This window comes from Sebastes umbrosus, chromosome 7 (assembly GCF_015220745.1).
Source record: "Sebastes umbrosus isolate fSebUmb1 chromosome 7, fSebUmb1.pri, whole genome shotgun sequence".
In the NCBI taxonomy this organism is placed as follows: Eukaryota; Metazoa; Chordata; class Actinopteri; order Perciformes; family Sebastidae; genus Sebastes; species Sebastes umbrosus.
Window position 1 is genome coordinate 5,022,011 of NC_051275.1, and position 24,778 is coordinate 5,046,788.

At 40.5% G+C, this 24,778-nt stretch overlaps 1 protein-coding gene across 2 annotated transcripts; it reads right to left on the minus strand.

Annotated features, from left to right (window-relative positions):
• Positions 1-776: 776 nt before the first annotated feature.
• On the minus strand, positions 777-17,987 carry urb1 (URB1 ribosome biogenesis homolog). Of its 2 annotated transcripts, none has more exons than XM_037775888.1 (39): positions 17,618-17,987; positions 16,704-16,843; positions 16,465-16,616; positions 15,725-15,854; positions 15,536-15,632; positions 15,353-15,438; positions 15,141-15,266; positions 14,914-15,044; positions 14,636-14,831; positions 14,385-14,522; positions 14,091-14,264; positions 13,865-13,997; positions 13,645-13,767; positions 13,426-13,538; positions 13,182-13,301; positions 12,649-12,765; positions 12,368-12,506; positions 12,110-12,268; positions 11,625-11,824; positions 11,310-11,528; positions 11,045-11,230; positions 10,072-10,909; positions 9,743-9,947; positions 9,477-9,663; positions 9,339-9,397; positions 9,052-9,239; positions 8,836-8,946; positions 8,692-8,755; positions 8,446-8,614; positions 7,808-7,910; positions 7,555-7,715; positions 7,354-7,465; positions 6,464-6,570; positions 6,078-6,221; positions 5,861-5,970; positions 5,521-5,727; positions 3,726-3,967; positions 1,747-2,325; positions 777-1,119 (listed from the first exon to the last, which is right to left on the minus strand). In XM_037775888.1, the coding sequence occupies exons 1-39, from the start codon at positions 17,739-17,741 to the stop codon at positions 929-931; spliced, it is 6,780 nt and encodes a 2,259-aa protein (XP_037631816.1). In that variant the 5' UTR covers positions 17,742-17,987; the 3' UTR covers positions 777-928. The 2 variants fall into 2 exon arrangements, with proteins under 2 accessions (XP_037631816.1, XP_037631815.1); XM_037775887.1 differs by having other exon boundaries at positions 13,645-13,770.
• Positions 17,988-24,778: the final 6,791 nt, after the last annotated feature.

Below are 24,778 nucleotides of genomic sequence, written 5' to 3' on the forward strand. Positions count from 1 at the left end.
GTGTTAATGAAGATAACAGTTATTTTCCTCTTCCCTTTCAGACTCCGTTGTTATAATATTTTGGATCGTTCTGGCTGCTTTTGTGGGATTGCTCTTTCTCAGTTTGAATCTAATGTCTCGCAGTGGAAACTTGCCAAGGTGAGTGTGACTCATGCATGATCTCTCTAAGTCTCATTACTTTGGATGGAGGTAGAGGTAAGTGGGTTTACTAACTGAAACATTGAATGCACACATATAGGCATTATCCTAAATGAGGCTAAAGCTACAGAGCTCTACTTTAACTTTAAAACCTTTTTCTTATTACTGTTGCAGGACTCACAGATCCAAAATTGGAGGAAACAACAGAACATCAACTGCTTGACCTGGGGCTGAATCTGAATGAGAGCACTTCTTACGGACGTGAACAAAAATGTTAAAAATTTGAGGTGATGGACACAAATTAAAAATCCGAATGATGAAAATGCAACTGTGAAGATGATGTTGGGGGAAATTAGATTTTTGAGGCAGTGTAAGAAATCTGCTTTCTTTCCATTTCACCGAATACCTACAAAGTGCAAGGCTACCGTTACCAATAAACACAATGTTATGTAACTGCAGTGTGTGTACATGTGAACCTCGAGATGTTAAAAGTACAAGGAGAGCAGAAGTATATTAATGTGCTTCATCAAGAACGCAGCGTTACTGCATTGAATCCAGCACATTTTGTGTTCTCAAACATTTTTTAATACAATTACACACAGCTTTAAAATAGAAAAAAAAAAGAAATCACAAATTTGTGACAGATTTGTAAATCAACATATTTATAACAGAAGGTTTTTCAAAATATCGTCAATCTTTTTACAAGAACCAAACAAAGCAGCAAAAATAAGGCTTTCTTGGAATGACATGTAAGTCTGTCTCAGAGAACATAGTAGTGTTCACGACATATCTAACTTTTCATGGTGATGATGTCATCACAGATGGCTCTGACGGCTGTTTGGGTCAGTGATGATTTGGATGCTTTCTGTCTCTTACTCTTGGCTCTGGTCACCAAACGGACATGAGACAGGAACAGCTCTGCTGACGCGGCTCCGCTCCACAACTCATGGATGTACGACGACAACAGGAACAGCCCCGCTTCTAGACAGGAGAAAACAACAGGCAAACAACATCATTCACACCGCAACGTATTAGAACTTAGTCATCTTCCAGAAATAAACATAAATATCTACTCATGTTTTTTGTGTTTTTAATATTTTAGTTAGTCTCTACTTATCAAGTAGGTATATCTTCTTGAGCGAGTCAAAATCAAGTTCCTCCTCCGTGCTTATTGCAAATGTGGTACATATAGTGCTGTATCATTAAACTAATTTCTAGCAATAAGTTTCACAAAACAACTGATTTCATTGTTTTGTACGAGCACCACCTCACTAACACTTAAATGGGACATAGCCCAAATTTTCACTAAATATGTTTGAGGATCTGGGACCCTTAAATCATTTTATGTCTTAACATCATATATACCACTTGATGACATCCCCATCAAGTTTAATTTTGGCCCTCATTTGTTAAAAGTTTGGGCACCCCTGCTCTAAAAGTCTCTAACTTCAGTGTTTCAATACATAGATAGAGATCATTTAGTAGTATGAAGTGGAAAAGTGTGTTTTTAAGTGAGGCACAGTATTATTACAGTATTGATATAGTATTGTTTGCTCTGCACACTAGCAGTCATAGATAGAGTCTGTGAATAAGGTGTCAGGCTCTTACCGCGTCTAGACTGATCCTGTGTGGCTTCTGGCCAGCATGCGGAGACGACAGCCTGATGCAGCTCTGGAAGGCGGCCTTGGGTCTCCAGTAAGCGCATCATAATGTTGCTAAATAGCTGGAACGTTTCCGCTCTTTCTGAAACGCTGGAGTGACACTGAGCTTCAAAGGCCCGATGGTAGAGTCGAAGGATGTCTGCTTTCATGCCGGGATCCAGTAACACAGCATTCGCCATCTCCCCCTGTTTTATCACGGCCTTTTCGAACCAGTGCAAGAATTCCTTTGTTCTGTTTTCATCGTACGAGTCCTCCAGCAAGCACCTCAGGGACCACTTGGTGAGCAGGTGCGCAGTATCACCGGCCAACTGCCTGGGATCCAGCTTGTCTCTTGGCTGATCCGGCTGGGGTTCAGAGAGGGGAAACACAGGCTCCCAGTGAACGAAGATACTGCTGAGGTAAACGGTACACTCTGTCAGGAGACGCTCTTCTTGTTTCTCAGTCTCAGCATCTTCTGCCAGGTTCTCTTTTCGTGTGCAGGTCTGGAAAAAGGAGCCTTTACCTCTGGCCTTATCCTTCCCCATCCCTGAGGAGAAAGATGAACAAAACCACGTTTATGCCATTAAAGATGCAAGGAATGATTTAGATACTGTGAAGCAGAACAAAGATCTAAATCTCCACTCTGTGTAATGGAAAACACTACGACAGAGCCCAGCATGTAATGTCATCACATGTAACAAATTGATACTTTTTAAGCCTCATTTCTATTCATTTCCCCACCGAGAAGAAAACACAGGGTCAGCAAAAGAGCAGCCATCTTGGAGCAGTTATTGACCGGAGCTGGTGCTGTTAGGGAATAGTCTTGCAGGGTTCAAACTTTCTAACATGGGTTTGGCTTCATTGTAGACCCTGAAAGCCTAATATCCTGGACACTCAGGTCGAGCAGCTGAAATTGTGTCTTTTTGTCGCTGGGGCCATACTTGTGGAATCAGCTCCCAGGAACCATTAGGGCCTCAGACTCACTCGCTGGTTTTAAATCTTATCTTAAGACTCTCCTGATCCTCTCAGTCTTCTCCTAAGGTCCATGTGTTTTCTTTTTAAAATTGTGTCTCGACATATTTAGTCTATAATTTAATTTATCCTATTCTAACCCTGATGGTTCTTTTGTGTAAATAGTTCAGTTTTAATGTTGAACCATGACTGTTTCAGCCTTCATGTGAAGCACCTTGAGATTTTGCTGTATTTGTTTGTAAGTGTGCTATATAAATTAAATTGATTATTATTATGATGATGATTATTTTTTTTATTATTATATCAAATATTCAGCATCATTTGTGGGAATTAATGTCAGCTTTTTTGGCTCTGTTTTTTTATTTTTAAAAGCTCATATGCCTCATAGGATCATATGTTTGGATAGAACATAATTTTAAGAGAATGGAATTAATTGCAAACCAAGACAGAGAAAAAATTATACATATAAGAAAAATAGTTTTCCATTCTCCAGTATCTACAATCTACAGTTAGCAGTGATGTAATTATAAAGGACAAAATAACTAAACTAAACTAAACATTAATTATTAAGTAATTAAACCTCAATTGCAAACATTGCGACTCGATGGGTCATATTAGATTTTCAACACAATCATTTGTAATGGCTATTTCTCATTGATGATGATGCCCTCTGTTTAAGTTTGGCAGATGTTATAATGTTTGGCAGATGTTATGCGTTTTTGTGACAGATGTTTACTGTAAAATTTAGGCACAGATCAGTTTGGCCTCTTTTGCTTCACTGTCTCCTGTTGCTTTGAAAACTTGCATATCAAAAGGCTCTTTTCTTTTGACTATTAGCATCCAATCTATCTCCTTTTCCATTAAGTGTTTACAGTATTTTGTCCACCCCTTTGACAGAAAGACAACCATGACAACATTTGTAAAACCTTCTCGTTATGATAGAATTTGTTAAAGGACATGCTTAATGGCACTCACCCAGCAATTCCTTCACTTTGTGCTTTTCAGACAGGGCTTGTATTTGGGTTAGGAGTGCCGTGTTGCGGGACAGGGAAGCCCAACAGAGAAGCAGAGAGAGGGCTTCGGTACCAGAGAGAGGCTGTGGGTTGAGCGTTAGCCAGTCGGCCTGTTGGTTTGCATTGAGAGCTGTCCCACGATGCTTCAGGACAGAGCTGAGAGTCTGCAGGAACAGGCTGAGCTGAGCGGCCTTCACACGCAACCTGACGGGAGATTAAACAAACACTGACATCCTTGACCAAAAGACAGCTGACGTCTATTATGTCATTTATATGTGTTATTACGTTTTCCATCAAATGCCAGAAGAGTGACTTGAAACTTATGTTAAATTTAGGGCTGTCAAAGTTAACGCGATAATAACGAGCTGACGTAAATCTGTTTTAACGGCACTAATTTCTTTAACACATTAATGCAATCTGTGGTTTTTAGGTTGTAGTGTGTTTTTAAAGCTAGAGTGAAGATACTGGTATCATATGATACTAGAAAAAACCAAGGACTCCATTGGTACCAACCATGTCATACTACCATGTCAAGAAGGAGGCTAAACATTGCGCCAAACTTACGCTTAATTTTGGCAAGGAAAACTGGTATGGCCATTTTCAAAGGCGTCCCTTGACCTCTGACCTCCAGATATGTGAATGAAAATGGGTTCTATGGGTACCCACGAGTCTCCCCTTTACAAACATGCCCACTTTATGATAATCACATGCAGTTTGGGGCAAGTCATAGTCAAGTCAGCACACTGACACACTGACAGCTGTTGTTGCCTGTTGGGCTGCAGTTTGCCATGTTATGATTTGAGCATATTTGTTTTATGTTAAATGCAGTACCTTTTTCTGGACAATATTTGTCATTGTTTTGTGTTGTTAATTAATTTTCCAATAATAAATATATACATACATTTGCATAAAGCAAGACTATTTGTCCACTCCCATATTGATGAGAGTATTCAATACTTGACTAATCTCCCTTTTGTAAGAGTCAGAAATGCTTGTTAACAGCGACACCTGTGGCAGTTAAATCAACGAAAGTCAGCGTCCTGTTGCTCGCGCTTGTGCTCGCTCTACATAGACATGAACGAGCATCGGTCAAAACAGTGAGGCGACACACGTCAGATAAAACCACAATATCACTCTATATTTCAGCTGCTTGGCAGTAATGTTAGCTGACCAGACGAAGGTCTCTCCATGAATCGATGCTGATACTGTGTTGTCCTGCTTCAGACTCCCGTCTTCTGCAGTGTGTTGTGTGCGCGCATGCACGTGAGAGGTGGAGCGAGTGACAACGAGCGAGTGTGTGAGTGAAGGCAGGCAGGCAGAGGAGCAGAGACAACATCGACTCCGGCCCTGGAGACCAAAGCTACAGTCTCCCCTGTGTCTTCTGACCGCGGTCGAGGGGGGCTGAAGCAGGAAGAGTTAACACTGTTTTGCAAGACGGGCTTCACTAGATAGAACTTTGCAGTTTTGGTGCTTCTGTGTAGTTTGTGTTGGAACAGCGTATCCACTCCTGAGTGCACATGGGACACCGACCCGATTTATATGTGTAAGAAGTTACAAACAGTACCTTAAAGGTACATTTTGAACTGATAAAATTTTTTTGAGATTAGTTTGTAATTAGTCGCGATTAACTGTTGATAATCATGTGATTAATCGCAATTAAATATTTAAAATCGATTGACAGCCCTAGTTAAATTACATTTATACTTTCACTGTGATTGGCTACCGCTGTTGAACGTATCTGATAGTCATGGCTTTACCTGAGGTGTCTGCTGAGAGTTGATGCCACACACAGGAATTCACTGATGAGTGGGAGTGGGAGACACTTCACTGAGCTGCGAGGTTTCTCCTCTGTAGATGAGGAGGTCTTGGCTCCATCCACCTGTTTCTCCTTCTGCCCAAGGTTAGTAAACCAGAGCACATGGAGCAGATCTATGATGGTATTTAGCAGCTGCTGGTCTAGATTCCTGAAGAGGAGAATACAGTACAGATTTATGTAGAAAATACGAAACTGGCTGAAGAGATCACTGTAGTAATATGGATGATAACGTCAAAATAAAGAGCCAAAGACTCAAAACTGGACTTTACTCTCAAGCTTACCTTCTTTCAACCATCTGTATCATCCAGGTTAGGAGCCCACAGCTCTTGGTGAGGTTATAAGCTGCTTTGGTCACACGGGCGGCCTGGCACAACACCCTGATAATCTGTGCCTAGCGACATAAATGTACATTAGACACACTTTATTTGTTTTCCTTTTAAAGTGCATCTCACAGCATCTCGACTTCACTGCTAATGTGTTTCATCATTCAGTGTGTACCTGGGAGTGTTCGTCACACAGGGGGCTGCTGCTGAAACCTAACAGGGTCTGGAAGATGCCTTGTTGTTCACACAGTTCATAGCAGTGTCCATCACTTATCCCTTCCTCCAGCACACTCAGGATCCACTCGCGTTCCATTTTATGCTGCAGAAGAAACAGTTAGTCAGTCACACTCTCACGGCTGAAACATCCCTGAATGGAAACAGATAACATCAGTCTGAAAAAGCATGAGCTGAGCAAAACAAACAGATGAAGGTTGAATGTTGTTGACACATGAAGAGTTTATTTGGGCAATCATTTATTTCTCTATAATCCTGATTAACGACTTCCAGTACAAGAAACCTAAACAAAGTTTTCAGCAGTGTATATATAACACTTCCAAGTACCTCCAAGTCAAAGCCATAGAATAGCTTGAAGAACTCAGGGACTCTTCTGAAGTCCAAACTCTGATGGGACAGCAGAAACCTGTTTAACACCACGTACATGTGGTCCTCTGGGAAATCAGGGAAAACAAGAAAAAGGGTCAGTGATCCTGAGGGCAAAAGAGGCTGTGCAGCAGGTTACCAGTAAAGTATATACTGTATATAGTAGTACAACAAAGACATAGGTGTTTCCCTTATTCTTTTTCTGGGGACACACTTTTTAAAAATGACAAACCATCGCAACCCATTTCCCAATAGGCCTTATCTATAAATCGTGAAAAGAGCGAATTAGTGCATAAATGAATGTTCCTGACCATTTTAATGTCCATTTCCACATCACCTCACACTATCTTGAGCCACTTCAAAGATATATACGTTTGATAAATCACAACTTTGTTTTATGCACGTGCTATTGAAAATATATGCACATGTTAAATACGTTATAAATGAGACCAAATAAATTAATTTAGGTGGAGTTAACAGGCGCTCGTTTTTTTTCCTTTCATCAGTAAAACAATCAGAATATATACTAGCCTTTTCATATTAGATTCAATGTTATAAGTAGGCCACAATTATCAAAATAATATGACCATTCAGGCTCCCTCATGTGGCTCAAAGGTGTACTGCGGATATAAATGTTAAATAAAAGACTATAGAAGAAATTCTGCAAAGGTATATTTATATATTTGGGAATGACTGAAATAGAGCATTCAGAAGAGATTTAAATTTAATGTTATTTTGTAAAAATGCAGAGTTCCTTATCAGTTCTGTAAAAGTCTCAAACAAGTCCTAAACAAATAATATTCATGTAAACACTATGGGTCAAATGACTGATGATTTTCAGAGTTACACACCAGGTTTGAGCATCTGCTGGGCCACTTTGGCGATGTACGTGGTCAGGACAAATGGAAGTCTTTGATTCTGCTGTCGAATCCCATTCTTCACTGTGTCCATCAAGTACAGCAGCTGTTTGATAAAAAAACAAGCTCATCAGTGCTTCTGGAGGTGATTTACACACATATAATATTTAAACACTCACCTCCCTCACACTTTACCTGTCTCTTCTCTCTGATGCGAGCACCCTCCAGGTGTTGGTAGAAGCAGCTCAGCACATGGTACGCTGCCGCTCTCACTTTGGGGTCGTAGCTGCTAAGAGCCATTACAGTGACTCCAAGGGCATGGCTGGATATAAACTTGAGGCAGTCAATCACGCACTCTGTCACACAGAAAAAGGAGAAAATGTAACAGTTATAAAGCAGTGATAACCTTAACGGATGAGGAGCGATGACAACAATGACATGCACTCACCTGGCTGCAGTATGGTGCTGAATAGAGGCAAAAGAAACCGTGGATCATACAAATTCCCAAGGTCCTTTACTGCATTGTTACAATACAGCAGCTCCTTATCATCCTACAAAAGAGAATGATTTATATATTAAAAGGTTCAAGGTTTTCACATACTGAATATGTGAAACAGTTTCTCATTTCCCACAGTATCGATACACAGGTAAAAGCTGTGCTTTCTGCTCTCTCTTCTCTCTGATAGCGAGTTGACAAACACACACTGCTATTTATCTTTTAATAAAAATAAAGAATTTTATGCCCTTAGTGTTGTGTACATTTTTCTCTGTGGTATCGAAAATATCGATATTTCTCAAGGTATTGTGTCAAAGTTAGAAATTCCAGTATCATGACAACACTCATTTATCCCTTTTCCTTTATCTGTTAAAGTTTTTAGATATCCATCTCTGACATTTTTCCATTTGTGATGCTCAAAGCACTGAAAAACGACATATGAAACCATTTCCTCTCTGTGCTTAAAACAAAAACTATTTGCATAGCTTGACATCATTAGAGGTATTTGAGACTTGGGTGAACTGACACTTTACAGGAAACTTCTTACAAAAATGCAGTTCTGGAGAGTAAATATGAAATAAAACATCCACCTGCAGGATGATTCTGCGTTGCTGGGGAAAGTGTGCGATGGTGTGGAGCATCCTATCCGGTTGCAGCAGGGCCAACAGGTCGTCTGAGCTCGCTTGCTTCCACAGAGAAGCTCCGAGGCTTTTCCTGGTCTTGTGGTGCTCCACAGCTGCCGGGCCCCACAAGAAGGATCTGCAGTTGAAAACACGCGTTCAGTGTTTGCAAATAACAAGTGCATGTACAGACAAACAAACATGAAAGTAACTTACTGAAATTTCAGCAGACTGACATTGTTCTGTTCATATTCCTGAAGAAGCAGTAACAGTTTCTGATCTGCAAACCAAAACAAGATGTAAGAGGAAAGAAGGACAGCAAACACACAAACACAAAAATACTTAGATTTCCTGTTTTACCTGAAGTGCTCAGTGTAACTCCATATGCTCCCAACAGCACAACAAAGTGATTGGTGTTACAAACTGTTGGGCATTTCTTCACCAAACACAGAAGTAGGGACACTAACGCTTCTGAAATGACAAGAAAATAAGTGTGTTTGAGTTCGATAATAAAATAAACAATTGAGGGATAAGTAATTTAACGTTTTTCTCCATTCTGTTCTGCTCCATACGTACCTTTAGCCTGGCACCTGCTAGGCTCTTCATCAGAGTCCAACATGGTGGGCAGGAACAGAGAATGGCTGCTGGTCATCATGTGAAGGGTGGACAAAGGAATCAGGTCCTTCTGGACTTCACTGCTGCCGTACATCACTTCCAACAGGTTGCTCAATGTGTTCAGAAAGTGGTGATCTCTGTAGCGATATCTACAGTGGCAGATTAATATTGTAAGTAATTGATTAATAAATCTGATGAGACGATCTTGAACAAACATCGAACAGAATGGATTTAGACAAATATCTTACTTCAGTCCACTCTTGACAAAACTGTTCCATTCAGATGCAGTGATGTCTTCAGCTGATGTCTGTGTTAAGAAGATATATTATTAAATGCATGAAATAAATACATAAAATGTACAGAATGTGTGAGGAAAATTAACCCACTAGGAGTCCTTGCAGTCTTTTCAGGATGCTCTGCTCCTGCTCTGCCTGTGAAGTAGCCTGATCTTTAGAGTGACTGTAAGCGGCTACGAGGCACTTGAGGGCAGCAGTGGTGACAGACTTCCTCCAGGTTTCTTGTTCTTCTGGGCAATCGGACAGTTTCTCAGTGATAACATCTACTAGTTGCCAACTGAAAGAGAAAAACAACATTTAGCTAATACCATGTGACACTGATAATTTACTTAAAGTATTAAGAGTTAATTAAAAACCTTTCAAAACTGTCCACTTTTTGAAGAGCACTGGGCAAAGTGTTGATCAAGTCCCTGATGTCCTTGATGTTTGCAGAGAGCTTGATCAGACCGGCTAGCGTTTCAGGAAGCTGGGCTCTAGTGTCTTCTGACAGGTTTCCCAGAACACTTTGGGATAATTTGGCGAGCAGTGCTTGCTTCAAGGCTTTTACAACCTCTTTTTGCACTATAAAACACAGAAATTGAGCATATCAAAAAATAATATACAAATGGAAATAAGAGAGAAAAGAGTGACATAAATCCTGGTGCTGTATGCTTGAAGACATTAGAGAACTTGTTTTAGTACAAACCATCTTTGGGCCTGGCAGGATCCTCTCTACTGGCCACCTGTAGGTAGGTGTTGATCAGTGGAAGGAATGTTTCCGTCTGGTCTGAGAGCTTCTCCATGTTTGCTGGCTCTAGGCACCACATCTCAAAGCAGAGGCGGTGAGTGGAGCAGTTCTGCAGCAGCAGAGAGCCAATGGCCTGAGTGTCTGAGAGAGGACACTGGAGACAGTGCAGCAGCACATCTGTGTGAATGAGTTTGGCACTGCCTGGCTCACTAGACAGAGTGTGCAGCAGGAAGGCCTCCAGTGCAGGGCTGGAGCAGGACAGCAGCAGGGTGCTCAGGCCGTGGAGGTGTGCTTGAGATAGAAGGATGCCGTGGTCCTGGGAAGGGTCAGCTTTAGACTCTGTGAGGATCTGCAGTGCAGCATGACCATAGACACTAAGCTCGGCTTGTGTGCCCTCACTGCTGGGGGAGATTAGACTCTCCTGGGGGAGGAGAAGCAACTTGGAAACCACCTCTCTCAGATTGCAGGAGTCCATGTAGCCGTGCAGAGACAGGAGGGCCTGGAAAGGTCTGGACTGTTTCTTTGGTGCCTGGGAACCCTTCTCCATCAGTTCCTTGAGCACAGCTTTTTCTATAGCCTCCATGTAGCTACAGAAAAGCTCCAGGTGACCAAGATCACGGAGAGTGGGGGCGCTGGTCTTCAGCAAGGCCAGAATGTCATCATTCAGCTGAGCACACAGATGCTTTAGCCTGACGGGGTTCAGAGTGTAAAGAGGCAAAGCAGCCAGCTCCAGAGCCAGAAACCACTGCTCCAGACATGGATGCTTGAAGATGGAGCCAAAAGCAGAAACGAGGATCTAAACATAGAGGGTGCCATATTAGAATCAGTAATTCTAAAAACAGTTAAATTAACTTAATAATATTGGTCACGGTTTGAATATTTTTTTCCCCCATCGAATAAAAGTCAGTGTAAAATGTGAACTTCTCCCAACCTGCTCTTTATTGGCTTCAGCTGTGGAGGAATGGTTGATTTCCAGGAAGAGGTCTGATCCTTCTTGGGAGTTCTGTGCTGCTGGCTCAGAGTTTGTGGTCTCCTGAAAGCCTTGTAGCTTGGTCACCAAATCCAGGAGTATTCCCATTAAGGTCTTCAGAGGGGCAGCTCCTATGTCTTTGGAGAACTGTGCAGAAGCAAATGATGTGTTGTGTATATTTTTTACTTTAACTTAATTTAGTAGTAAGCTTGTTTTGTGCTCTTACCGTGCCATGGTTTTCCACTGTTGATTTTATGTAGAGTAAGATCTGCTTGATTGCTACTGGAAAATCAGGCATCAACATGGAAGCTAGAGTTCCTTCTACGTTCTTCCTGAAGGTGTCCTCAAGCAAAGTGTTCGGCCCTTGGCTATACGCAGATTTCATCAGTGCAGTGAATGAAATGGGGGTTGACGGTCCCGTTGAATGGCATTGAGAGGACTTGAACTGCGAAAAAAAAAAGAGGGCCGTTAATTTCTACATAAAGAAATTACAAGTATGTAATTTCATGTAAACAATCTCTTGGTTCCACCTAAAACTGACCAGTTCCTCCCGGCACTGCTGTGGCAGCCATTTGGAGTAATACTGATGAAGGTGTATGATGGAGGGATGAGGAGAAGCAGATAGTTCTGAGGACAAGAGCTCTTTATCGTACTGCAGCAGAGCCAGACAGAGGGGGAGCGGCTCTCTCTGACAGTGCAGCACATCTGAAAGCACCGCAGACAAGTACTCATATACAACCCCTGACAAAAGAAAAGACAGATGGTCACCAACGTTACAACATACTACACAATTAGATTTGAAATACTTAATCAGGGTGGATAAATCACTTTTTAAGCATAAAGAACAGGCTTTATTCCAGGGTTAAATCACACTTTTGATGCAACAAATTGTAAATAGTCAAGCTGTAATAAAAACATTTTTAAGGTGTACATTAACTCATTACCGTTTTTACCATTTCACAGTATATGTGTTGTTACACTCTCAGAATTACAATATTTGTCCTAATTGAGGCAGAAGTGCTTTACCCTTGTCTGCTGGCAGTTTGTTTCGGGCCTCCAGAGCAGCAGGTACCACCGCACTGAAGGGGAAGGTCTGGATGATGAGGTCTTCACTCAGCGATGGCCCGAGCTCCTCCATCTCACCTTCATTACCCTCCATAATGACATCCAGCATGTCTAAGACATCTAGAAGACATTGTCAGATTGTAAAAAAAACAAAAAACAAAACACAGACATGCTTATGGCAGGAGGAAATTAACTTTTATTCCATCTTTAAATGCTCACCATCTATGTGTGAGACTGGGATACTGGCAGCGTCGCCCTCCTGGCTACTCAGGTTAGCTTGCAGATAAGCTGCCTCCTGGACCAGGCTGGCAACCTTATCTGTGTATGTGTACGAATTGCACACCAGTTTCACCAACACCTAGAGTAAGAGACCAGGAGTTTATTAGCACTTACAACTATGTCATGATTCAATATGACTTATTTTTCCCGACCAACAACAGTTTCCTGTAAGAGACAGAAATGTTGACATGTAAACAAACATGTTAGGTAGATGGGCTCACCCTCTCCAAGAACTGGATGACAGTCTCTTGTTGGTTTGGCTCTACTCTGGCCAGCTGGTCGAGCCAGAGCTCAAGCTCAGTCCAGGTGTACTCAAACACCCCACTGTCCTTTAGCACCTGAATACAAGGCAGGAAATACAAAACAGCGGTCACTTTTTTTTAGCAATAGTGCTGGGAGAAATTTTGTAAAGTTTATATGAAACTTTTGCAGTTAAATATTAACATAGAGATGTTTGCCTATGCTGCTCTCACTTCATTAATATGCAGTTTTACCACTTTATGCTTGAGGCTCTTTCAAGTAATATTGACAAACTACTTTTTTGTTGATTATGTGTCATAATCAATTAGAGAAAACTCCCACATACAGTCTGATAGTCCAAGTGGACCAATGTGGTGTAAATTAGGGTTAAACAAGTCTAACGCCTGCTTGGTTGGAAGATTTGAAGTTACTTATAATATCTAAATACCCGTCTCATATATAGTGCAGGCTGAAAGCAAATGCACAGAGGAAAAAAAAGAAGAAATGTTCTTACTTTTAGAACCAGCCTCCGTGTGGAGGTTTTCAGGTGGCTGCTGCTGCTGCTTACAAACATCTTGAGAAGGAGGTAAAGCACTGACTTCTCTCCAGATGATGATTCTGTATCTGCAACATCCTGGGAAGAAAAAGCAATATACAACACATTAGAAACAATGTTGATTACAAAGCAACACCTTCCAACCAACAATCATTGAAAATGAGTAAATAGTGAAATAAAACCAACGGTGTAACTTCTTCACCTGTATGCGGAACCAGGAGAACTTGCTTGCAGGGAGATCTAAGGCCAACTGCAGTATCTGATACTGCAACACTGGGGGAACTTCTTCCCTCATTCCTTTCTCCGACACAATCCCTGGAGAGGTAACAAAAATCTACATTGACGGCTTTGTTGAAGAACCATCAGCATCATACTCGCAACATATAACTTATATGTGAACTCAATAATAAAAAAGCATCACCTTTTAAGAGCTTGCTGAAGTCAAATTTGCTCTGGCTAACCAGATGTGGCACTACTTTCTGGTAAAGACATATGGCCTGAAGAATCAGCGTCTTCAGCAGGATTACCTCAGCTGTCTCAGCACCTGCTGAACACAAAAAAAAACATAGTCAATCAAATGTCTTTGCTGGTTACCCCCTTTACTTTATAGGACAATATACATGTAGTGTAAATGTTATTACCTTGCACTTCGTTTTGTTTATCCGTCTGTTCAGCACTCCCTTCAGTTTTGGTCTTTTTTTCTTCACCATCCGTCTTTTCCTTCTTGCTAAGTGATTGCCACTTTGCAACTATGCTCGTCATATCGGGCAAAATCTATGACGGAGCATGAAAAGTGGAGACTTTAGTTGTTTAAAAGGTGCATCATTACTATTTGTGGGTATTAAGACAGAACTTTCCTGAGCTTACCTTGCTGAGTGTATCCCTGTACTGCTGCACCAAATTCCCCATCATGTCAAGAGTGTATATGTCTGAGCTGTGCCACTCAGACTTATCCAAAAGGTACTCCACATTCTTATTGGCTCTTTTCAACATGAAATTCATCATGGACAGAGTGGTGAGCTGCACGGCTGTGTTGGCAAGCTGTCAGATACAACAGGAGATATTCTGATAATACATACAAGTACTGTACATTTTCAGTGTTTTGTGGTACTGCAGCTACAGCACGGATTCATTCACTGTATCATTCATTCAGTCACTTACACTGAGGCCCTGTGTGAAGAAGGCCTTGTTGCAGACTGGAGGAAGAGATATCACCATGATCATGGACAGCAGGCGAGGGAGGGGGATGATCTCACCAGTTTGGAAAACTGTGGAAATCTCTGGCTGGCCTTCGTAGATCTGACATATGAATTAAAAAGGGATTATTATTTTTTTTTAAATAGAAAAGCAAGCTATGAGCCAACACTGATGGAGCCTCATCAAAATAAATCAAATCTATAAGCAGATATTACCTTTTTAAGTAGCTTGACATTGTCCTGCCAAGCACTTTTGAGGCGGGGGGTGTATGAATACTGAGTCTCCTGAAAGTATCTGGCCAGCATGTCGGGGGTAGTTTTCAGCACATTCACCACCAACTCCGTCACCAGTTCATCCTCTGTCGCCTGCTTCTGCCCCACCAAGAATTGAAGCAAGACAATGTTGCCAGCTCTGGAGAAAAAGTTAAATCATATGATGAGCATGAAGAGTTTCCAGAAGAATGTAAGGTAAACTTGACACTGTGATTACTTACCTGCCAGCTGTACCAAAGCTGGCATCATGAAAGCTGATGCCATGCTTACGAGAGCAACATAGGTCGAGAAGGAAACTGTGAACAAGTTCCCGGATGACGGATATCCCAGCATGCTCTGAGTCCTCCAACATCTTAAAGACAATAAATAATATTAAGACCCACAGGTTGAAAAGCTAATTTGGATAACAGAGCCTTTGTTCAAAAAAGTCAAAAAGCAAATAACTCACTCTGTCATCATCAGTGGTTGCATCTACAATCCCATTCCATTTATACAGAGATGCTATGTTGGCCAATACAGCAGGTGTGAAGAAACGCACTTTCTGTGTTTTACTTATGGCCTTGTTTAGTACAACCTGCAGCAAGACAAATAACAACAAATAGAATTATTAAAGCCATACATTGATTTTTAAATGGAAAGTGTAAACTGCTGAGCACTTACTCTAGTCTTCAGCGTGGACAAAATCAGATTGACTATGGACATCCTGTCCTCCTTCAGACCCGTACTCAGGATCTCTGGCAGGAGTTCTGACACACCAAAATGAACACGTCATCAACACACCTGAGATAAGAAGACGTTGTGTACGTCATTAGATATGTATTTTAATCCATATCTAATTATTACCTTTGCTTTCTAAGATCTGTCCAACTGTAGCGTTGTCTCCAGACACCAGAAAGGACAGCACAAACTGGATAAAAGCCATGCGGACATCAGGTCTTCCCTGGAGGATTCACAGAGAAGAATGTAAGCATACACATCTACAGAACCCAACAAGCATGCGGAAAACTGAAGAAGGCAAATGCTACAACACACCCTCTTATCCTTTCTCTTTGCCAGTCCAGACAGAGCTTTATTGATGTGAATGTGACTTAGGACCTCTCTGGCAGCTTCTGGACCCTGAGACACCAAGGCGGACAGGAGGCTGAGGCACTGACGGACAAACCTGTGCACAACGGAAAACACAACATTAAGGCCATGGGCAGAGGGCACATTTTAAAGAGGACCTCTTGTGCTTATTTTCAGGTGCGTACTTGTATTTTGGGTTTCTACTAGAACTAGTTTACATGCTTTTATGTTAAAAAAGCGCTTTACTTTCCTCATACCGGCTGTGCTGCAGCACCTCTTTTCACCCTCTGTCTGAAATGCTCTGTTTGAGCTCCTGCCCCGCCCCCGATAAGCCCAGTCTGCTCTGATTGGTCAGCTGGCCCATTCTTTTGCTATTATACAACCAAACTTAACTCTCCAGACTCCGCTCCAGCTCCATTCTAACTAGCTTTGTTTGACGGTGTGCCAAACTAGGCGCTAAGCAAAGTATGTTACTTGGTGACATCACCATGCTACAGAAGACGTTTTCCTGAGCTGTGTTTCTGTCGGGAAGAGTAACTCCCTTTGGCGTGGACTTTGGGCTTTGTAACTTTGCAGACCTTTTACATCTAAAAATTGTATATGACACAACAAAGGAAAGGGAAAAAGCACGAAAGCATAATAGGTCCCCTTTAAACTGTACTGAGGACTGACATTTGAAGACTTTGTACTGAAGTCATTACACCAACCTGTGATTTTCTGAATGGAAAGATCCCTGCAGAAGTTTCACGTAGCTAGAAAGAGTCTTTTTCACAATAGCATTGCCAACCATGTTGAAGTGGGACAGGTCACTGGCCGTCCTCAGAAGGATCATCTCCAAGCTCTCAAAAATCAGCATCATCTGGACAGAAGCAGGATTTGATTAGAGCTTTACAAATATCCAAAAACAGGTAACCATTCAGTCCCAACCACGGAGAAAAGCACTCACCTCGCTCTCTAGATGTTTTTCTCTCTCTAGCAATTTGAATATTTCTGCACACTCCATAGAGATTTTGATATAACCTTCCACCACATCATACAGGTCAGAGCATGGCAGCTTCTTAGCGGTGGATATGAAGGTCTCCAGTCCTACAGGAGGTAGAAAGGAAGAATGAACCAAAGCGAAACAGATAGAGGAGAGCACTGCAGACACTGCGGGCAGGAAAGATGGTGCTCAAATACTGACTGCCGCCACGCACACACACATACACAGTTCTAATTATATATGACCTTCGAATTAACTTAAAACATTTTTTTTCTTTATTATTGTTATTATTTACTTATTTATCTCACTTATTATTGTAAGTGTTGGTATTATTATTGTTATTGATATTATTATCATGACCTCATCATCATCTTTATTATTATTCATATTATTAATATATATGTGTGTGTGTATATACTGTATTATATATATATTTTACTCATTTATTTTCTTTTTGTTTTGTTTCTGTTCCCCCTATGCTCTACACATAAAAGGAAGGATGTCTGTATGTGTGTGTGTAGATATGTGTGCATGTGTACAGTATATGTGTTTAAGAGTAGATATATGTCATATATGACCATCTAGCCTCATTCAATGCCAAACACACCCTTTATCCACATCACACACACACACACACACACACACACACACACACACACACACACACACACTCTTCAACCTGCATTTATCCCCTTGTGTTGTTTTTGTTTTGTTTTTGTACTTTGTTATTTGTCTTTCTCTGTATAAAAAAAATTAAAATAAAAATACTGATTGCACAAAAGTGGATGGACGGATGGATGAATTAATGCATGAATCACTAATGTGGCTTACTATCACTTCTCTGAGCTGTGTGTAACAACATGTCCATCTCCACTCACCCTTCATGGCTGTGCTGGCTTCCTTCAGCATGGCTTTAAACACAGTCCCGTTGAACTCCGGAACTTCTTTCTTCACCGGAGAGTTTGACTCCGTCGAGTCTTCGCTGTGGCGCTTTTTACCCATTTTAATACGTATAAAAAACAAATATGAGTTACTTATACCATAAAAGTTCCGTCACAGTGACCCACGTTGTGCTGTAAACAGAAAACTGTCCAACGAAATTGTCATCCGGTCGGAAACGTTTGCTGCTGAACATCCGTTCCGCATTGTTTGTATTCCGCTTACTTCAGAGGAGAACTGTTCCTGCTCTTTTCTTTACAGCTCTCTAACTGTCAAGTCAAACTGAAGGTTGCAGGAAATTAAGTATTATAAAAATTAATAAATAACAATTAATAAAATAAAATAAATTGAAAAATTGAAAATAAATAAATCAGAAAGAAAAAATAGAGATTAAATAAATCAGAAAGTAATTTGTAAATTAATAAGTCCACTAGAAAAACTGAGTGCTCAGGGAGTAAACCAGAGGGGACTAATTACTCTAATTACGCCCGGAGTTTAGAAAAGTAACACTCTGTGTGTCACAGGAAAAAGGGTCCTGAAAAGTTAGCAGCGCGCTAACAAGCAGGGCTGTCATTCAAACAGCGCTGCGATCTGCAGCAAAACTATGTGCAGAACGGACATCTACAAAGTGTGAGAGGCAGCCGGGAAGAATACTGGATCACAGACTGAGAGACTGTTTACCTGGCGGAGATCGCTGATGCTGTTATTAAGTCCGTCTGTTTGTGCCGGTAGTTTAACTTTGTTTGTAGCAGATCGTTTGTTTAATGCTGCCGATTGTTTGTTTTGAATGTCCAGTAGATAATACAGTGAGAGGCACGGTGAACTGTGACGATCAAAGAGCTAAAAGGGTGTTGATTGTTTGTTGATTTGTTTGTTAAGTGCAGGCATATCCTGGTTCATTCATTCACAAATGTGGTGCGAAGTACAGGGGCTTATGGGAAATGTAGTTTAAAATTACTGCGTGATTTAATATGAACTCAAACGTAATTATAAAATACTTTGTGTTTAAGTAAATAATTAAAAATAGTAATTAAATAAAATAATATAATACACATATATATATATATTACCCTTATGTTAAGGCAAAGGCTATTGCAGCAGTGGGCACTTGCTTATTTGCATTTAACATGAGGCATTTAATAGGAGTGTGTGTATTAAATTAAATAAGAATGAATTAATTTTGCAAAGTCTCAAAAAATGAATTTGTATTTATTTATACTTATTTGTAATAATGTGTATATTTTCTTTTCTGTATTTTTTCTACTTCTAAGGTTTTTCACCTAATGGCTAATGACTAATGACTAAATGACTAATGGATAATAATTACAAAATCAACTGAACTTTCATCTCAACCTACAAAATAAAGGAGAGAAAAAGGAAAAGCTGTCATTGAGTGGATTCCAGTTAAAAATCTTCGAGTGGATGTTTCAATCTCTTTCAAGTTTGGATACTGCACATATTTAAACAATAACTTGACACTAACTAAAGCTGCATCACTACTCCATTAAGCTGTTAATACCTATTCAATATAGACATGCTTTGTTTCATGGTTTATATTTAGGTTTAAGGACCTATTGGAAAGCTATTCTCTTGATAAATTAGCAGGCAAAAATACACACAAAGGTGCTATTATACACACAAAGGAGAGGTGTATGAAGGGGTGGGTGCATTCAAATTATATTCGATAATGTTTAAATTGAGTTTTAATTTATCATTGCAAGCGCCCCCCTCAGAACCCATATATAACATTTATTTAACCAGGTAGGCTCATTGAGATCACGATCCCTTTTGCAAGAGAGACCTGAGTGGCCTAAAGAAAAAGAAAAAGAAACATAACCAGACAAAACAAAAGTGCATGGCAAAGAACATAACCACATACACATACAACAGCAGTGTTTCAAAGTCTTCATATAGCCAATACATCCTGTTTAGGTTATAGCAAAGATAACACAGATTTCATCCATTTTATAGAAACCTCTGACAAACTCACATTCTGTCATTTTCTATTTAATAACAAACTGTATTTCATTTTGTAAAGTTTTGACAAAACAGATTATGGTCTCAGTGCAGTTTTTGTTTTATACACTTATATTCTCAGCTTTCAACATGCCTTGTTTTAGTTTCATTCAATTACAGCATAATTTTGGGAAAACACACATTTTGCTGAGACCATGTAGACATAGTTGTGGTTTAGCTTTGTAGCCTATTTGAAGAGAGTGTGGTTTACGACCAAAGTGCAGCCTCTTCTCAGTTATTCTTTCAACAAACCTTCGCAGACACTGCATAACCAGAGATCTCAGAGTTGATGTCAAACTTATAAGGGCCCAATGCTGTTGAGTAAAGCATTTGAAAAGGTTTTCTGAAATGAAAATTCTATTTTAGTCAAGTCGGGGTGACCTGTAGGCTATATTGTAGTCTTGCAGTCTGTTATAGTATGTAGGCTAAATATTTACTTATAAGATCGTGATGAAAAGGGAAAGTCAAGCAGGTCATTCGGTGATTGCCCTCAATGCTGAATTAGAAAATATGACAGCTTCACAAAATAGGCAGCATCCTGTCTAATTAGATAAAGGCTGCTTTTCTATACGATGCACATCTGCTCTCAGTGGTTGCTAAAATGATGTTATTTAGTGGAATGAACTTGAATGACATAACCTTTTCCACTAAAAAAGTTATAGCAGCATCAAATCTATGCAGTTTGTATTTTCCAGAATAAATGCACTCTTTTAGTTGTAGGTCAGTTGCATGACCACTAGAGGGAACCCTTGCTTGGTTTGTGAACAGGTAGATAGTCATTCAGCAGCTGTTCAGACTATTCAAGAGGGTCCAATAATCCAAACCAATCCAATCCAATCCAATCCAGTCAGACAGACATGCTGTGAATCACCTTGGAGGCAGGTGCAACATGTTGTATGTTGTAAAGTAGTTTAGAGGAGACTCCAGATTCACTGACATAGCTATAAGACTGTGAGGTTGGGCCTGCAGGAAGCCTGCTATTGTCTGGGATGTTACTTGGGATTCTGGTGATTTGATTACAGCTCACTGCTGCGCTTGCTATAAAACACATCTGCCTGTGGTGCAGAAACCGCCAAAGGCATTTTTAGAATAAAGGTCCTAAACTAGGCATATATGACTCTGCCTTTGATACAATACACTCTGAACTATCAGCGATATGACAGGGCGTAACATTAAAGCTTCACTTTGAGCTCATGCTTCTGTTTTCACAATTTAATTACACAGCTCCTGCTAATATGCAGTCGAACAAACTGGCACAAAGGAATTGGAACCCATTTATTATTAACTCGCTTTAAATGTTTAATTTTTTGTTTGTGGGAAACACCAGAAGTAATGAGACCCCCTCCTGCATTGTCTCATGTAATTCCTGATGTGCACACAGTGAAAGTGACCAGATTTTTTTTTTAATGAATGCAAAAACTTTATACCCCGAGTGCTGTGATGCAACCTAGCCAAAGAGTGATTGTTAGTTTGCTCACAGCTACTGATTGAACAGAATATTTAGTGACCGAATGCCTGCGAGGCATGGCGAAACAGATTAAAATATGTCTTTAATCATGGTGCAGAGACGTCAAACTGCGCTGGATAATATGAAAAGAACTGAAATGAAAAATGAGCAAATATCATGTTGAAACTGAAATCTTTGAACACTCTGAAATCACTCATGCAGAGCTGAAATTACATGTTGTTTTTCATAGGCTACATAAGAAAGTTTATTTACAGCTGGTGACACAATTCTTGCCAATACTGTCCCTGTAACTGTGTTTTTACAATGAGAGATGTATTCTAGTAACATTTATAATGTTTGGCTTGTGTCTTGACTGCGAGATGTTGAACAGTGTGTATAAAGAATACATTTTTACATTTTTAGTAAAAAGTAAAAAATAATGAACAAGCATTGAAATCTTTGCTCATTTAATAAATCCTAACCACTTGATGTTTATGAGAAAGGGTCTGTTTTCTAGGTTGTATACCAGATTTTTTTTTTTCATTTTGACAAATCCTCTAATTCCTGCAGCTGTCCAGGGTGCTGCCATCACATAGTTGGGGTGGAAATGAGGAACCTTTAACTGAGCTCTGGCTGATCAAAGACGTTGGGGTCAAAACGAGCCAGACATGGCAGTAATTCTACATATATTTCTGCATTTTAAAATGTATGTACTCACATGCAGGCTACATTAGCAGGATTATTGTTTATTTTACAACTCTTTCCTTGTTTTCTCAGAGTTTGGGCTAGTTCAGGAACTGTTGCTCTATAAAGACGGAGTTGTGATATTGAGTTGCTGTACAAATAAATTTAACTTGACTTGAATCTCGTTGAAATGAAGATCAATTTCCCAACATTTTTTCCACAGTTGAATCATACATACTGTACATTTATTCACAAAGTATGCTCTTCATGAGTTCACACTTCTCTCTCCACTTCAGGTTTGTCTGATATCCCATACGTGGTTAATATGACCTTTATGTGTAGTTGAGACACATTGCTGGGGAAATAAGGAACATGTTGTGTTGACATTTAAGATAACTTTAAGACTATTTATTTCACTCCAGCTCCCTTTGAGACTTCGACTGGCTCTGTCAAGAGGTTGCTCCAGGAGTTACCTACATAACCAAATATTACTGATTTATGAAATTCAATATGAACTCCAAAAACTTTGTGCATGGATGCTTTTTCTGACCATGAGCTGTTTACTGCCAATATAGCACCCTTTCTTGTGGGGAGCTGTTCCTGGTGGCATATCCACCCCAATGAGACTGGGGTCTCTAGAGTGTTAATGCTCTTGGATACATGCTCCAAACTGGTGTGTATTTGAACCTCAAGGCATATGCGTATTTAATGCATGAGAGAAAAATCTGTTGTCTTTAGGACCTGTTGCTGAAGTGCTCTTGCAGTGGGACCAAGCTATGCTGGATGAGAGAGGAAGCAGGAGTGGCAGAGCTATGCGAAGCCTTTTCCGGTCCATAAATGCCATGTTTATTTTTGAAGTTCTGGCCTGGTGTGCACCACTTCTCTTTTAAACAAAATGGTGGGTGTATAAAGCCTGTCACGGCGCTGACAGGGATGGTCAGGCCTTTATAGCCCTGGGATGTCGGAGCAGGATGTTCATCAGTTCAAAGAGGTTTTAGCCACGTGTAGCTCAGGCAGAGTGATCATGTCAGCAGAAGGGCAAACTTCTTCCTTTTTGGAAAAAGAAGAAAAGGGTTATTTATGACATTGGTGTCCTCCATGCCACAATGTGCTACACTACTCAGCACTGATATATGATGGGAAAAGCATTTCAGCCTAGAAATTGAGCATAATTTTTTTCTGAATACATAAACATTGATGTTTTTATGAATTATTACTTTTTAAAAAGTTTTTATTACTAAGTTTCAGAGTCTTCCATTATTCCATATGAAACACACTTAAAGATTACACACTTTTCTCTTTCCTTTTGGTGCAACTGTAAATCACAGGTTATATACTATACTTATGTGTTTACTTCCTCTATGATGATGCCAGTAGCACGACTGGGTCTAGATAGAGACGCTGGGTGGTTTCCAAAGAGTTCTTTTCCACAGCTGAAGCCACTTTACCAGGCCTGTTTTCACCACAGCGCACCACAGGCCCTTCTGTGAGGTTGCTGCGCTTCCGTTGTGTGCCTCTCGGAGCCTCTCTGGCCCTCCTCACGATAACACTACAGCCAACGCTGTCGAAGGATCAAAGATCACCCCACGCCTAACAAACAGCTAGACACTTGGCATATCAGAAACATCTGGGAGTGGTTGGTTGCAGCTGTTGGTGCGTGCCCACACCCCTGAAACAATCAGGACGCCGGCCAGATGTCGAGATCATCTCACGTAATGTACAGATGTTTCTGTTCCTCGCCACAAGGAAACGTAGGATGCTTTCTGAAGTCCTATTAAATTTAGAATGTTTGTACTGCACCCAGATTGGGTTCAGTGCTTTGGGATATGCCACCGGCTTGTGGGTTGTCACTATTCAGCAAGCTGATTGAAAACAGTGCTGCTTGCAAAATGCTTTTAGAAAACAGTGCAAAAAATGTTGTTTTTTTCCAAATGGGTGAGTGTGAACCACTAAATATCACCTAGTCTGACCCTACTGATGATATAGAGGCGAGAATGTTGCAGGACTTTTTCATTTGGCGTAATAAGCACTTATATTGCAGCTCTAGAAATATGCTGCCTAAATTTGGCGCCTGTTGAAGTCATTTTATGTTTACCACAGGACACTTCATAACATCCCATAACCTCGCAATGTCAAATCCCAACAGCTGTTTGACTAGATTATTGCCGTGACCCTCCCACGTTGAAGTAATAATATTCAGATCGTGTACAGAAAAGATCCTCAAATGCAAGCGAAAGTCAAGCACAGAATTATTAGCAGTGACATGTATATATGGAAAGTACTCATTTTGAAGAATGGCTCCTTTCAGTGTGTTAAATTGTTGATGAATTAATGTGTCAGCTAGTTTTTATGTAATTTTTTAACTGTAAAGTGACTAAGTACAGCCTTCCAATGCAGCAGAGTAAGAAGCAGAATTTCCCCCTCAGAAAGAGTAGAAATGTAAAGTTGCAGAAAATGTTCTCAGCTGAAATTGATGAGTTTGGAAGTGGATATACATGAGTTTATACATGAGAGATTTACATATTTTAGCTATTATTACTTAGAGGATCTTCCATATTCCCTGACCGTATTACCTATTCTGCTGTTACACTTAAAGATACAGTGTGTAGGATTTGGTGATATCTATTGGTGTGGTTGCAGATTGCAACCAACTGAGTAGCCCTCCGCTCACTCCTCCCTTTCCAAGACTACAGTAACGTGAGCCGGCGAGTGCAAAATCGTGGTAACACCATTCGCCTTGTTCAGAGACCATCCTTACCATAATAACACTACTTTAGGAGCAACGGAAGTCAGACGGCTGGCAGTACCATGGCTTTGCACTCTGCGGCTCACAAGCGGTTTGGAGAACTAGGTGGCCTTCAGGTAGAGTAAAAACACGAAACCCTCTCGCTAGAGCCAGTGTTTTGCTTGTCGATTCTGTGTTACTGTAGAAACATGGCGGAGCAACATGGTG